Source organism: Lolium rigidum, chromosome 1 (genome assembly GCF_022539505.1).
Source record: "Lolium rigidum isolate FL_2022 chromosome 1, APGP_CSIRO_Lrig_0.1, whole genome shotgun sequence".
Lineage (NCBI taxonomy): Eukaryota > Viridiplantae > Streptophyta > Magnoliopsida > Poales > Poaceae > Lolium > Lolium rigidum.
The window spans coordinates 9,750,040-9,765,995 of record NC_061508.1 but is presented as its reverse complement, the minus strand read 5'-3'; the positions used below and the strand labels follow the sequence as shown (position 1 = coordinate 9,765,995).

Genomic DNA, 15,956 nt, shown 5'->3' with positions numbered 1-15,956 from the left:
GAGTTCGATGGCATTTTACTCGCTTCTGAAATCTAATGTTAGCTGAGAAGGTTTTGAGTACATTTTGCAATAGATGATGAATTTCATGTGTCGTAACCATTACATTTGTGCTCATGTCTACTTCCTCGTCCCGCATCAATTATGAAATATCCATATGATGGTATGACTCTGGCCTTGTCTAGTTCCACTTGTTTTTTCATAGAAGATGGAACCAATCTACTACAGTAAGTAAATCTCAACTAGGGTATCACTGAATCATGGCAAGTTGTATACGTCATCTCAACCGGATTTGCACACTATCTCCACTGTTGGCATCCCGAATAGAAGCCTTATGTGGGTGGCGAGTCGGTCACCACGACCGTGCACAAATTTCACTCAGATTGAGAAATGAGAGTGTGGCACATAATAAATGAGCCTACGGCAAACAAGCCGCGGAAACGTGGCATCATGCAGTTCCAGCAGCGAGAGTGCGAGACGAACACATACATTTTCTGTCTAGTACCGAAATCACACTTGTGACTTGTGAGCATCAGATTTGACATGCTCTTTTACCAAAAAACAATATTCCCTCTCAATATTCCCTGTACCCACTCCGTTCCAAAATAACTAAAGTTCTACTTTTATTCTAAATCAAAGTACTACTTTAAGTTTGATTTGACTTGTACGTGCTTACATATTTCCTTAAAATTTTGGTCAACCTTAGAGAAGTTTGACTTAGGAACAAAATAGAACTTTAACTATTTTGAAATGCGGGTAGTAGATTTGATCAAAGTCAAACTTCTATTAAAAAAATATGAACATCTACAACACCAGACCAATATTATTAGAATCACAACACCTGACCAATATTATTAGAATCATCATAGGCAGGTATAACTTTTACGTATGGATATGTAGATGTTGATATTTTTGAGGGAAGCGTTTGGCTAAAGACTTGTGCCAGTCAATGACAAGGCAATGCAACACACTCAAAATATCCACAAACCGCCCATGTCACAGTGGACCCTACCCCATATCTTATCATTTTCTTCTTTACTCGACCGTTCTTCTTCTTGACCCTAGAAACAACGGCATATCCTCCCTCCTTCCCCTGTTTGAGCTGAAGTCGAGGCCGACATGGAGGCCTTGGTAGAGCCGACAACAACGGGACTTCACCTAGACACAACCGACAACGACGTGGTGTGCCGTGGTGGAGGTGGGTCGAAGCCTAGCATGGGTAGGAGAGGGTAATACCAATGTGGTGAAGATGATGTGTCCTTCGGCTTAGGGGGTTGCCATGGTGGCGATAGACCGACGGTGGTGGCGATTTGGCGAGGTTAGGGTGGCGAGCCACGCATGATTCGATTGGACTTTGGTTGTCAAGTGGGTCATCGATGGGCTGGTTTGGTGGCGGCAGAGGCATATCAGCGGTGGTTCTTGGGGTGGCATGGTTAGATAATATGGTGTTGCCAGTGCAAACATGAAGAAGATGGCCGCCAACCTATTCGGATAGGGTCTTGTGGCTATCGAAGTTGCCGGCCAGATATTAGCGCTCCCGGTATTTTTTAATACATTTTTTCAAACTTTCAAAGTTCAACTTGGCAAAAGTTAAAAGGAGTGGGATAATTTGAGACAAAGTGAGAAGCCAAACAACAATAGTACACCATGTTAAAAAGAACCACTGTTTCGGGAAATCCACTTTGGCTCATAGGAGCATATGAACCCATTGTGTGAATGTACATTTTGAAGTGTCAAAAAATTCTAAAATAAATTTTTGCATGTACATCTAGACATTTTATGTTCGTACATAAGTTTTTAGAAAAAAATAATTTTTTATGTGTCTCCTGTAAAATAGACAAATTTTTATGCTCCAACACGACTACGTATAGTACATTTTTTTGTCTTTTTTGTACATGCCACATAAAATGTTGTTTTTCCGCAAAAACATGTGTACGAACATATAATGTCATGATGTACAACAAAAAATTTATGTCAGAATTTTTTTACATTTTAATAATTGTTTTTTAATTATTTTGTATAATGGGAGCAAATGCTCCTATGTGCCAACCACTGTTTCAGCCTGCCTAGCAAGGTAAGAAACCAAAGGTGGCATGTCACCCACCTTGAGAGAGAAAAAAGGGTGACATATCACCCAGAGAAACAGAAGGCACTGGCTGGATTTCATGATGCAGAGCGGCAGGGGTAAAAAAGAGAGAGGAAAAGGTGAAATAAAAATAATATAGAATACCAGTTTTACCCCTGGAAGAGGGTGAGGAGGCAGGTACAAGTAGAGACAGACAGGCAGGCGATGAGGGGAGCCGGAGCCAAATAGATCCCTCCCTCCTCTCCTCTGCTTCACTTTGCTTCCCCCTCCCACCGACTCCTCACTCCATTAATGGCCGCCACCAAGAACCCCCCAACCCAAACTTGACCACCTCCCCCGTCCGTCCGTGCCCCCTCTGCGTGTTCTTGCGCTCACAGAAGAGGCGTATCCATCCTGGTTCGGTGCTGACTGAGGCTATTGTTACTCCGAGATGCTGAGCTCGTCGGCGGCGATGGGGATGGGAGGGTACCACCAGCACCAGCCGCAGCGGCCGGTGTTCACGGCGGCGCAGTGGGCGGAGCTGGAGCAGCAGGCGCTGATTTACAAGTACCTCATGGCCGGCGTGCCCGTGCCGTCCGAGCTCCTGCTCCCCATCCGCCCCCACTCCGCCGCCGCCAGCTTCAACTTCGCCAACCCCGCCGCCTCGCCCTTCTACCACCACCACCACCACCCCTCCAGTAAGCTCCCCTCCACACCTTCACTTTACTTATTTATCTGCTGCGGAGAATCTTGCAGATATGGATGCTCACCACCCTGTTGGGCACTTAAAAAAGAGTTATCTTTCTTGGGAGATGGCATTTTTATGCTTAATGGGATCCATTTGCTGCTGCGCTGGTGGTTTTATTTATAGCTTAACGTATCTGTAGTTGCAGCTTACATGGATCTTTGCTTGCTTGCTTGTTTGTTCAAGCAAGTCATTTGATTCTTTGCTCACACTTGTGACCAAAGGAAAGCATCTTTGCTGGGTTGGTGGGGGTGTTAATGTGGTTCTGATCTACCTCTTGGTTAGTATATGGATTAATGGATGGGTGAATGGCCATGGTTGTGTGGATTAAATGTGCTCATGGACGGGTGGTGCTCTTGCAGTGAGTTACTACGCCTACTACGGCAAGAAGCTTGATCCGGAGCCGTGGCGGTGCCGCCGCACCGACGGCAAGAAGTGGCGCTGCTCCAAGGAGGCGCACCCCGACTCCAAGTACTGCGAGCGCCACATGCACCGTGGCCGCAACCGTTCAAGAAAGCCTGTGGAATCCAAGTCTGCTTCCCCTGCGCACCCGTCGCAGGCCCAGCTCTCTGCTGTGACATCTGCAACCCGCGACACTGACCCTCTCCAGTCTCTAGGAATGGGAGCCAAAACCAATGGCCTGTCTCTCGGCGGCGCTGGTTCCTCACAGATGCATGTCGATCCATCGTCATATGGCAGCAAGTATGGTTATATCCACCATCCCAGTTTGACTCTCATTGTTGTCCTTGAATGCTTGCTTGAAATAGGCTTGTTAACTTTAATTAGTTTGATTACATATCTACTGCAGCAGAGCTGCTCATGGTATTGCTCCTCTAGTATTCCATATGGTTTGACGATGCTTATTGCTTATTTCATGGTTAATAGCAGAGTTGCACTCTTGTTAAATGTGCAACAATTTTTGTTGTTAGAGCTAGGACTCATGGTTAATAGCATCATGATCTTCCTTATTTCTTTCCACGCGGCTACTGCAAATATCAGCATAACCACAGCTAGGACTTTCGGTAGTTACAGTTACTCCCAATGTCTTATTCTTGACACTGCATGGCAATCATATATCAGTGTCGTGCTTGTACTTGTAAGCCTTCTTATATAAATGTGTTTGGTGGTATTACTGTAATAGGAACTTTCCCTGGCTTCCTGTGGCCTGGCTGATGCTTTTTGGATGTATTAATTATACATCCAAAGCAGTCTGGTTGCTTGTTTCCATGTTGTGTTTTTTTATTTGGTGCATGCCCTCTAAAGTCTACTCCCATCTTTCTGCAAGTAATTTGCTTTGTAGTCTTTTTGCACATGAGCTCATAGCTCAACTGCGTGTCCACCTTCAGATATTGTGTTGCCGTCTCGGCAAGCAATGTCCATATGCCTTTGCCTATGCTGTATGGGAAATGTTTTGGACGTCTCACCCCTGTTTTAGAGTAGCTGTTGCTTATGCATCTAAATATTTTCCATGTGCCATTTTCACTACTTCTCTTTTTTCAAACTAGATACAAAACTAAATACAGCAGCTTGGTATCAGCATCTTTGCTTATGTTGCTAGCTAGATGTTCTACGGTCCAGTTGTAGTCGTCCAGTCTGCTATTTACTGCGTCAACTTGGAACAGTGTTGTGATCTTATCTCTCCACCATGTATTTATTTTATCTCATTTTATGCCACACGAAGCCATATGTTAATGGGCCTTTGTTTATATTAGGTTCGAACAAAGATCCTAATTTTAGAGTTGACCTGTTTAAATTTTTGGCTGGTTGACTTATTTTGTAGCAGTTCACAAGTTAATGTATTTGTGATAATGCAGATACTCCCTTGGAGCTAAATCTGATGCGGGTGAACTGAGCTTCTTCTCTGGAGCATCAACAAACACCAGGGCCTTCACCATTGATTCTCCAACCGATAGCTCATGGCACTCAATGCCATCTAGCGTGCCGCCATACCAACTATCAAAAGCTAGAGATACTGGCCTCCTGCCAGGTGGCTTCTCATATTCCCACTTTGAACCGTCACAGGAGCTTGGGCAGGTAACCATCGCCTCGCTGTCCCAAGAGCAGGGGCGCCGCTCTTTCAATGGTGGAGGTGGAGGGCTCATGGGAAATGTTAAGCAGGAGAACCAGCCGCTGAGGCCCTTCTTCGACGAGTGGCCAGGGAGGCGTGACTCATGGTCGGAGATGGACGAGGAGCGCTCCAACGGGACCTCCTTCTCGACGACCCAGCTCTCCATCTCCACCCCAATGCCTAGATGTGGGTTTCCTCAGTCTGCCTCTATCTTGACCAATTCAAATCTTTTCGGATTTGCTAATTATGTTTCCTCTGTTGATGCAGGCGATTGACAGGTCTGCCACGTCGGTACGTGCGACAGCAAAGGGCGTCGGCTTGATGGTGTTGTCCACAGAGGCAGGATTGGTGGACCTCCTGGTTCGTTCTGCCATTGCATTTGTGCTATGAACTCGCTTAAGAGCAATATCCTCGTGTTGTTGTTAGTGGAGACAGGAACCTGTAGCAGTTTTTAATATTCAGCTCTGCTTTGTACTCTCTCGGACCAAGCTGCGTGTGTGTGTGTGTTGTGGTGGATCATCTTGTGGAAACGGAGAATGTATTATGTACCTTGCCTATTTGGTTCTTTCTGTCGTTGGTCCGGTGCTATGAACTCGGTTAAAATGCCTATTTGGTTCTTTCTGTCATTGGTCATGTGCTATGAACTCAGGTTAAAAGCAAGATCGTTAAGTATTGCGTTAGAGGCACATCTGAGTCAACCATGTCGGTTAATAAAACAGACATTGGATTGATCTAGGATTCTTATAATTGCCTTGTGCCGCAACGCACTGCCCTATATGCTAGGCAACTATGGTGTGCTTGCCTCCTTGGCTTAAACACGGTAATTGTGCCCCTGGTGTTGTGGACAAGCTGCAGAGTTGGTGGAACAGGGAAAGCACGAAATTCAGCAAGAAAGGGAAGAAAAGTTCTGACGCCTTCACATTAGTGCGTTGCTCGCTGCTCGCCGCGGAAAAAACCTAGTGAGTGGGTTTTTTGGCAACAGATCAAAGCATTTCTCAAAGCTCAACCTCTCATCCTGGATGAATTTGGTCGATGGATCATGACTAAGGCAGGTGTTTCGGCGTGTTTGAATGTGATGTGAGGTAATAGTACAACGTGTTGGGGTGTAGGTGTTGCCCTTTGTTGTTCGTGAATCGTCCATGGGGGTTTGATTTTGTAACTATAGCGTCTATGAAAAAAATGCGACACACATTTTGTGCGCTCTCGAAAAAAGGCTTAATTATAAAAATAGCCAAAAAATTGTCAAAGGGCTCCTAAGATGATGTCCAAATCTTTCCAGTTCGGACCTTTTTGATGAGCAACAAAAATACTTAACTACTCGTAAAGCGAGAACCAACCTGTGGTTGGATGGTTAGGAGGCGTGCCCCTACTGAGTTAAATCCACATTGACACTGGTGTCTCATAAAGGCGGAATATTCTGGTGGGAGGCGTTCCGTCAGCAAAAAGCGCTGTGGACCGTCAATCTGAAGACACAGGATCAGTTCTCAAAACATCCTTGGAGTCTCATAGGGTAGAGTGTGCGTGTGTGCGTTCTAAGAGTGAATCGTGCGCGTATATAGACATCTTTAGTGCCCTGTTTCGCATGAGCAAAAAAAAAACTACTCGTAAAGCAGTTTCTTTAATTTATGTCTTGAATTGCATTTGTAGTGGCATGTCATACATGATGATCAAATATTGTGCACGTGAAGTGTGGCACCCCTGACACTGAAAATCTCAGATCTGCCACTGGAAGGGACCCTTATGATTGTTAGTTTTTTTTTTTTTGAACAAGATAGGTCCCGAAGGACCTGGAGCATGCATTATGATTGTTAGTCGAGGTAGCATCCAAGAAATCAAAATGCTGCGCTAGCTTTTGCACTGTCGTTGGAAGAAGATGTCTTAAGAAGAGATGCACGTGAGATAGAATTCGTTAGGGAGAAACGGGGTACACGGCGCTGAAGTAATTGTGCAGCTTTTGGAGCTGGAGGCCATCTGGGGAACGCGAATGGAGAAAGGAGAGTCACCGCACGGCATGGATGCGGCAGGCTCAGTTTTGGCAGGGGCGGACGTCGCTTCGGTCCCAAAAGCCTAGGGCTACTGCTGCTACGTAGTCAAACGCACATGATGACGCGCAGCAGGGAATCGCTCACTCTGAGCGTAACGCCCAGAGAAGGAGAAGACGCGGCCTGATGAAATCAATTCAGAGTCGTCGGTACTTGCAGAAACACATCACGTCACGCAATGACTGTTGGGCCGTATCTGTCTTCTCCCTCTCATACACAAATATATAAACTATGGTATGAATATACTGGAACCAAGGTAGTAGTAGTAGATAATATAACAATAACCAGCAGGTGGCACACATCTGGACAGGTAGCATATAACATTTCAACGAGGAAAGCAGTAAACGAGGTAACCACCACATAAATAAATTCACAAACGTCACTTCACAATCACAAACCATAGCTTTGACGTTTTTTACACTACGAAAGCCGAAAGCTGAAAAGGAACACAATAGCGTGCTCTCCCCACCGAGATGGCACCGCCAAGGCGGTGAACACACCAGGAAAGGAAGTCTTTATTTTAGACAAACAGAGACATAACTCGACAGCACCACCAGGAAAGGGGATTTCTGGATTATTGTCGGACACTTGGTAGTGTCAGTGCAACAGGCAGCATCCATGAAGGCGTGCAACGGAGCTTCGACAGGACAGTCTTCAGCTGACGAGCTTCCTTTGGAGGAGAGCTCTCTCACCAGGCATCTCGTATGTGCGCCGGAAGGGGTCATTTGGGGCATGCCACGCCCTGGATCCCAAAGGCAAGGGCTGCCTCACGGCATCACCATGGTTTCTCCCCTTCAGGTCTGCAAACTTGTCAGAGGACAAGACCGGCGCCCGGTTGGAGGCCATTGACAGCTGAGACAGCTTTTCGGCCAGGTCTGGTGCATGAGTGATCTGGTCCTTGGCGAGGTAGTTTCCTGCACATGGATCAAATGAAAGTTGATGCCCATTAGGGAGGAGCTAAACATTAGGAACAGTACTCAGCACCTTTTCAAGTACACAATGTTACATAATCTTCGGAACAATACTCACCGTTGCTCCTTACAGGTGGCGGTAATCTGGACCAAGGCTGGTTCATTGCGTTCTCCTTTGTCAGCTTATGGTTGCTCTCTAGTTTCATCTGATGATCCAGCTCTAGTTTCCTTTGCACACCAGCTGCAACAGGAGCAAGGTAAATTATGAACTCAGGGTACAATGGCACTCACCATTCACATATATTACCAAAAGGCTTACATTTTGGAACAGAGGTAGTATGAATTAAGTAGGACATGCATGCACTCCTAAATGAATTACCTGCTCTTGCTGGAGTGTTGGTGCTCAGGTACGAGTTATTAACTGCTGGTCTCCCATTGGATAAAGTACCCACGGGATACCTCCTAGCGTTCTTCTGATCCAAAGCTCCTTTAGCCCCAACTACAGAATGAATTTTTTTGAGTTGCTTCAATAACGGTACTCAAATGAAACGATACGGATCTATCCGAGAATATTAACAAACCTGATGGGGGTGTTGCTGGATATCCTGTTGATCTGAACCGGAGTGAAGGGGGGATATAGAAGCATGGCTGTAACACGAACAATTTTTGGTCAGGTCATCACTCGAATCAATGCATCGTCTAATAAGTGTGGAAAGACATCAGAAATATAACCTGAAAGAAGGGATGCTGCAAAACCTCCACTGCAGTTGGTCTTTTACATGGGTCCCATGAGCAAAGCCACTGGCAAATGGTAAAAGTTGTAGCTAATCATTTATCTGAACATGATCACTTCACCGCTACTTTAAGCAAAGATAAAAACTGTTGATACTTACCGAAATCAGGTTCACTGCGTCTTCACTTGCTGAAGGAACCATTTCCGAAAGTTGTATACTTTCAGACTGCTGAGAATATGTAGCAGTTAAACATCAATAGCTCCCAACATCTAAATCAGAGAGAGAAGGGTACTAAAGGGATATTACCTGAGGAAACTGAAAATTGATAGATGCTGCAAGCTGCAGTCCTTTAGCCCAAGTATGCTGATTTGGAGTGCCAAGAATGCTACAGATTTTGTAAATCTCATCTGCTTCACTGAGGGACAGAGAACAGAGTTAAAAATGCCCCTGCTTAAGCAACCATTTGAATGAACATAATACCACAGAATCACAACATTAAAAGTTTCAAATTATGGGATGTTTTTACACTAAAAACTTTCTTATTTGTTAAATGGAGGATGATGGTTATTTCACATATTAGTAAGAGCATCTTTGCCTAATGTACTTATCTCCCAAGTTACTATTAGGACCAAATATTAATCTTCAATTAATTTTGCACATCAACCAAGAGAACAGGGAACTAAATAGTTCGGCAGGAAAGATCATATATACCTTGAGCCAGGGAAAAGAGGTCGCAGTGAAAAAAGCTCCGCCATAATGGCACCCATTGCCCACATGTCTGAATGCAATAGGGAATAAGCACAGGGCAAATGGTAGAAATTTGCTTTCTTGTAAAGGAATAACTATATTCTTTACTTACCAACTGCTGAGCTGTAAAAAGAAGCTTGAAGCAGAACTTCAGGGGCACGATACCTAATTTCGCGGTAAGCATTAGAATCATCAATTTATTTATGTGTATAATCCAAGCTGTTTAAGAATAAAATAGCCTACCAGCGAGTTGACACATATTCTGTGTACGGTGGTTCAGAAATAATTTCACGAGCAAGTCCAAAATCAGCTACCTTGATGAGCTCCTTTGTAACCAGCAAATTTTCTGAATAACAAAATGCCACAGGAGCAAAAAGATGATGCTTATTATTTAATGAACACAATAAATAAGGTCAATCCAAACTCCAACAGAATACAATAGCAATTAGGTTAACAAGATTGATGCCTCAATTTTCTGACACGTGAGTCATATATGCTAACTTAAAATAAATATATATCCCACATGGAGCACACTTTCTGTCAAGAGGGAAGGGAAACAGAAGAAATGGCATATAATACACGCATCATCAAAGGAAGAATGAGACATAAATTACTCAAAATGTTTTTAAGTAGTGTTTATCTGGCTGGTGAATGGCTGACTGGATGGTTGCCCATCCATAGCACTTTTAGAGTTAATTTATTGAGTTAAAACTAAAAAGTCATGAAACCAGAGCTAGTTTCTCGAGTTAAAACTAAAAAGTCATGAGCAATAAAGTAGTTCCAGCCTGTTTTTTTTACCAAGAACAGTAAGAAAAATGATTTGATATCATTACGGCTCTTTCATATACTTTGTTAACTATCTGTCTAGCCTAGACTCCAAAATTAAAACACATACTACCTCCGTTTCGAAATGTAAGCCTTTTTAGAAAGTTTTAAAATTAAAGCGCATACTACCTTCGTTTCGAAATGTAAGCCTTTTTTAGAAAGGTTGATAAACATATTTGCACAATGTCACAATAAATAGTACTCCCTCCGATCCATATTACTTGCCTTTAATATGGATGTATCCAGAACTAAGATGTGATGTTAGTGGCAAGTAATATGCATCAGAGGGAGTGTTAAGAATTCCAGAGTCGAGTTAGAATGCCATATAAGGGAATATTGCAGCCATACCAGGCTTAAGGTCGCGGTGAAAGTATCCACGTTGATGCATGTGACTGAGAGCTTGAAATACTTGAAAGCACCAGTTCCGGATTTCAGTCTCCGAAAAGGGCTTGCCCTTGCTCTTCATCAGCTGATAGAGATTGCATTCCTAACATCATCAAATAGAGCAAATAAAACATCAATCAACCTATACTTATTGCAATAATCAAATCTAAAACCACAGAACAACATGGGTAGTGATAGTCTGTACCATGTATTCAAAAACATCATCAAATAGAGCAAATAAAACATCAATCAACCTATACTTATTGCAATAATCAAATCTAAAACCACAGAACAACATGGGTAGTGATAGTCTGTACCATGTATTCAAAAACAAAGAATAGCATGTCATTCTCTCTTATGACTTCCTTGAGCTTCACAATGTTTGGATGGTTCATCTTTCGGAGGGACTGTTCAAAAACATAAATTTAATCAAACAAAGTAAGGAAAGCCATGATACAATATGGCTACATGTCATGTGACATCGAAATACCTTTACTTCACGGAGGTTGATGCACTCCTCCCAAGAGTAATATTTTTTCTTCATTTTCTTGATTGCAACCTGTGAAGGACAGGTAATGTAATATGTCAACAAGGTGAACGAAAGTTTAGGTAAGGCAGCGGAAACATGGGATTATCATAGAGATGCAAGTAGGATCCCGCCAAAATCCCACTTCTAGTTCATTTGAAAATTTCTAGTCAGAATTTGGACAGCACTTGACAACTTAGATCAGTTACTCTGAGTATATATCACAGTGCAACATACAAACTGAAACGGATATGTATCACATTGATTTACGTAGGAAATACAAAAGGCAGCACCCAAAGCTGGCTAGCCTCTGGCATAACAACATAAACAGAGGTTTCTACTGAAAGAAGGCATAACATGCAAATATCTGGTCGAGCAAAATGGCATACCACTTCCCCGCTTTCTTTATTGATTGCACGCCAGACACTCCCAAATGTACCGTCGCCAACTTCCGTAATAATGTTATACCTGGATCACAATATAAAAACAAATTTAGCAAGCATACAATCTTGGACGCTCATTATCATCCGACAGAGAGGGGGAAGAATCAATTCACCTCTCCATTTTTATTAGCTATATAATGCAAAGCTGTCCTTATTTTAGAACAGTCCTATAAACACAAACAAGACTCATATGAGTACTGCTGGAATGTCTTTGGGGAGTAGATCACCAAAGTCACTGCAGGCGTTTTTCAAACTTCTGTAAGCAATACCCATACTTTGTCACGAGTAAACTTTAACACATTTGACCTGGAATTGAACAAAGTAGATTAGACCATCTGCCAATGATTTTCATTTCTAATTTTGCTTCATAATCCGGCTGATATGAAATTTTTCAAGACCTACCTTAGGTTAAGCCATCAGAAGTGAACCCTGATGAACAACAGTGCACACAGTACACACCAAAGATCAAGCCGGTAAAACTGAAAACTCGCAGTGATAGGGGAGAACAGAGCTAACAGAAGCAAAGAAAACCAGAACCTGCTGAGAGCAAGAGATGCATTAGACATTGACAATAGGAAGAAGAATACCACAAAAATATTGGGCTAGTAGTTCACCAAATAGAGCATACCTAGAGCTTGTAACTGACAACAAAGATCTACAAGTTAGATCCAAGTGTCCAAAGAAGTTCCGAAGGTAACTTTTGCTGGCTGATCAGTGCCAAGACAAAAATTACAGAAATGTTGCCGGAGAAGAGACGCACCATGCTCGAATAAGTGTGCACAGCTGCAGTGCAATCACTAGTCGGATCTAATGTCCAGTAGCATGGGACCAGCAACGGTAGCCGCCAAATGAGGAATGTTCAGGTGCAGTTGACAAAGGAGATGACAAGGAAGTCTCCGTAAAGACAAAATCTCCAGCCAAGAACTTGCTCAAGCAGCGAGATGTGGGATACAGGGGAACTTGCATAGAGGGTGCACTCCATATCCTTCCTGAGAATGCTAGAAACCCAGAGGCGAATGGTGCTGAAACCTGCAAGTAGACAAAGTGGTAGTAAGCAACAAACATATCGCTGAAATTGTGTGATGAAGCCAAGCTTAGCAGGCAACACTATCACTGCAAGAGTGAGGCACATATCATCTAGCGTGTAACAAGCACATTGATCCCATAGGGATGCTTCCACTCCGATCCAAATTAATTGACTCCGTTTTGTCTAGATACGGATGTAATGGAGTCAATTAATTTGATCGGAGGGAGTATGCTCAATGGTCTGAATAGTTTGGTTTAATTGTTCCTCCCTTATTCTGCTGGTCGACTTTGCTGAGACAACAAAGTACAGGTGCCATTATTACAGTAGAATCACATCGATAGATAAATATACTCCCGTCAGCCCTACTCACACCGCTAAGGCTTTGTTAACCTCTCTCGTACTTCCACCCCCAAGAGGTTTGGGAATGCACCTGATCCCCTAAATTACTCTTCCCCAAAATAATAGACTAGTATGATGGAGACTTTCTAATCTAGGCAAAATTTAAGGTGATTTCTGGGAATATCTCGGGATTATCTCGATTTTTCGGGATTCAGGATAAACTTGACTCAGCCGCATCGCCAAGAACATCACCAAATCCCCGCAGATTTCACCAATCAAATTCGACAGAATCTGAAGTACACGAGCTGGACTAAACTAGGCGTACACTACAAGCCATGATATGCTACAACCACATGGCTCAAGGAAGGTACTACAGCGCGACGAATGGAGCGCACGACCTGCGCAGCACGGCAGCCCCATGAACGCCGCCACAGGAATAATCAGCCACAGTAGCACGCATCGAACGGCGAGGGAGCGCGTCGCGTTGGAAGTTCGATTTTCCAAAATTTCGACCGCTCAATTATTGCGCACAGAACTACCACGCGAATCCCGGCATAATTCACCGATCAAAAGTACCCCGATCCCCTCAGCTAGCCTCCCCCGAATTCCACCGACAGCACCAGCAGCCGGAACGACCGAATCTCGCGTCGATCGGAGCAAACCCCCGTCCCTCGGATCTCAGAGCACGCGCCGCCCCGATCGAGCACCGAGCGCACGAATCCCACCAATCAAACCCGAATTCCGACCAACCAATCCCTCCCGCGGGGACCCGGCCAAGCCGCGGCGCCCGAATCGTCGGAACAAAAGCGTCGAGGGGGAGAACAGAGCCGGACCTGGGCGCCTCTCGGCATACCAACGCGCCACCGCCGCGGACGGGACCAGGGGGGGACGGCTGCGCGCGCTCCGCCGCCGACGGATCCAGCGTGGGGCGGGTCAGCACCGCGGCAGCGCGGCGACGGCGTGGGCGGGGGCTGCTGCTCGGCTCCGGTCCTCCGGTGGTGGATTTGATTTTTTCTCTCTCTCGCTCGCTGCTTGCCGTCGTCGTGGCCTGCCCGCCCTCTTCTCGTTATTTATCTCCGTCGGGCGGTGGGTCCGACGTGGCGGCGTCGGGTTTTTTGCGATTGGGGCCCTGGGGGACTGGGTAATTGCGTGTCAGGGCTCCCCGCGGTTTCCACGGGACCAACGAGTCCGCTTCGGTGACCGCGATTTTTCTATTCGGAGATTTGAATGGAAGCTCTGTCTGTTTATTGGGACTGACGACGATTTGGTTAGTTAATCGCACGCCGACTGCGGTGACGCTCTTCTTATAGTTCGTACATGTAAGAATATACGGAGTATATATTTAGACAAATTGGTTCCTCTGGAGCACATAAATTAGTTACTAACACATACTCCCTCGTCTAAAAATAGATGTCTTATTTTTATCTAGATACATGTATCTAGATATATTTTAGTTAAATATACATAGTATCTAGACAAAGTTAAAACACATATTTTTAGATGGAGAGAGTATTAATTGAATATAGACACACTTTAGACTACATTTCATCTAAATCTACATCAATTAATTTGGATCACAGGAAGTACATGAATCCGGGAAATAGAATAAACTGAACTTTCATGACGGCGATTAGATTAATGGCACAAGCTGATGTTGTAACCATAACCTTTTTTTTGATAAATAGGAATTGATCTCGTAGATTTTCAATATACTTGTAGCGAAAATAAATAGGATTCAATTTTTTAACAGAGGTAGGTTCTTAGGAGCCACCAGCCTACGGTAAGAGCATCTCTAGCCGATTCCCTGAAAATGGTTAGAGGAGTAAAATTTTGGTTTTACTCCCACCGCAACTAGCCAAACTCCTGTACGGTTTAGGGGAGCAAGAGTCGTCCACTTGGTCTCTTATATTTACTTATCGACTGAGCGATTGAGCATAATTAACCCCGATGCTCACCGAACCCCTCCCCAATCACGTTGGCACCCCCACCAGAACCCTAGCACGAGTCCAGCGTCCTCCACGGCCGGATCCTACCGCCTGCCAGTCCCCTCGACCGATTTGGAGCGCCAATCGAGGCCACTCCCGTGGTGGCACATCCGACTTCCCGCCACCACCGCCAAAGCGGAAATACCATGGCCTGCGTCAGCATGCAGAACATGGGTGACGGAAATCACCGACCGCAAACCGCATGAGCGGATTTGGATCGGAAATTCCCATTCGGCGACGTAGGCGGCAAAGGATTATGGCATTCAGTCGGTGCGCCTCCAAGGCTCCGACATGCTCCTCAACTCCCCTTTCGGGACCCCCTTGGTCGGAGGATGTTATGGCCGACCGCCGCGTTGTCGGCGAGCGCGAGGCGTAGGAGGACAGCGAGCGCCTCGAGGCGAAGCAAGCCGACGACGCGTGCATGGAGCTTATCGAGGAGGAGTGCGCCGCCTTCGAGATCTACCAGGCAGCGGTGGCCCTTGGAGCATGGCCATCATTAACACCGACGGTTCAAGGTGTGTCCGCCATCAACCTTAGTTCCGACGACAACACAACAACTTGGTGAAGAAGGCGCTCGACTAGATCTTTAGTAGCAATGACGAAGGCTTTTAGGTTAAATCTAGGGATGCAGTATCTAGTACTCCCTCTGTCTCATGAAAGATATCTTCGAATTGCATAAATTTAGATGTATGATTTTTTTAAAAAAAATTGTATGAATTCATTCAAGATTTAAAGAGTTAGATATAAGGAATGAGCTAGAAACAGTTAAAATTTAGATGAGCAAATATACTTCTTCAAATGATTTCTCTACATGATAGGAGGGCAAGAGATGCTATTACATGCTCATAAACACACAACCATAAAATATTTTTCTTTCGATAACGAGAACACAAAATGCACAAATATTTGTCTTCCCATAAGAGCAACTTGACGAAGTGAAATATTTGTCTCTCCTACAAAATAATTTAAAAGGTAATCTTAGTTATAGAATGATGATAAATTTAAAAATAATAGTCTAGGATACGATGGGCCCAAAAATATCTCAGCGTTAGAAATTAAAAGAGAAAGAATCCACTCACAGCCTAGTCACACGGGTGGTTGTCCTTCCAGAGTTCTCC

General features: G+C 44.5%; 2 protein-coding genes across 4 annotated transcripts; one reads left to right on the top strand and one right to left on the bottom strand.

Moving 5' to 3' along the window:
* Positions 1-2,358: 2,358 nt before the first annotated feature.
* LOC124667253 (growth-regulating factor 5-like) lies at positions 2,359-5,432 on the top strand. The gene is made up of 4 exons (XM_047204558.1): positions 2,359-2,760; positions 3,170-3,509; positions 4,622-5,061; positions 5,143-5,432. Exons 1-4 carry the CDS (start codon positions 2,514-2,516, stop codon positions 5,148-5,150), a joined length of 1,035 nt encoding a protein of 344 aa, XP_047060514.1. The 5' UTR covers positions 2,359-2,513; the 3' UTR covers positions 5,151-5,432.
* Positions 5,433-7,258: 1,826 nt separating this feature from the next.
* LOC124684883 (cyclin-dependent kinase F-4-like) lies at positions 7,259-13,777 on the bottom strand. 3 transcript variants are annotated; one of them, XM_047219143.1, is made up of 18 exons: positions 13,687-13,777; positions 12,116-12,516; positions 11,890-12,027; positions 11,601-11,793; positions 11,434-11,512; positions 11,009-11,077; positions 10,836-10,925; positions 10,483-10,621; positions 9,553-9,655; positions 9,422-9,474; positions 9,274-9,340; positions 8,869-8,977; positions 8,722-8,790; positions 8,561-8,629; positions 8,410-8,476; positions 8,208-8,327; positions 7,947-8,069; positions 7,259-7,831 (listed from the first exon to the last, which is right to left on the bottom strand). In XM_047219143.1, exons 4-18 carry the CDS (start codon positions 11,606-11,608, stop codon positions 7,572-7,574), a joined length of 1,425 nt encoding a protein of 474 aa, XP_047075099.1. In that variant the 5' UTR covers positions 11,609-11,793; positions 11,890-12,027; positions 12,116-12,516; positions 13,687-13,777; the 3' UTR covers positions 7,259-7,571. The 3 variants fall into 3 exon arrangements, with proteins under 3 accessions (XP_047075099.1, XP_047075098.1, XP_047075100.1); XM_047219142.1 differs by having other exon boundaries at positions 11,890-12,024; XM_047219144.1 differs by lacking the exons at positions 11,601-11,793; positions 11,890-12,027 and having other exon boundaries at positions 8,722-8,787; positions 12,317-12,516; positions 13,687-13,771.
* Between the last annotated feature and the right edge of the window lie 2,179 nt (positions 13,778-15,956).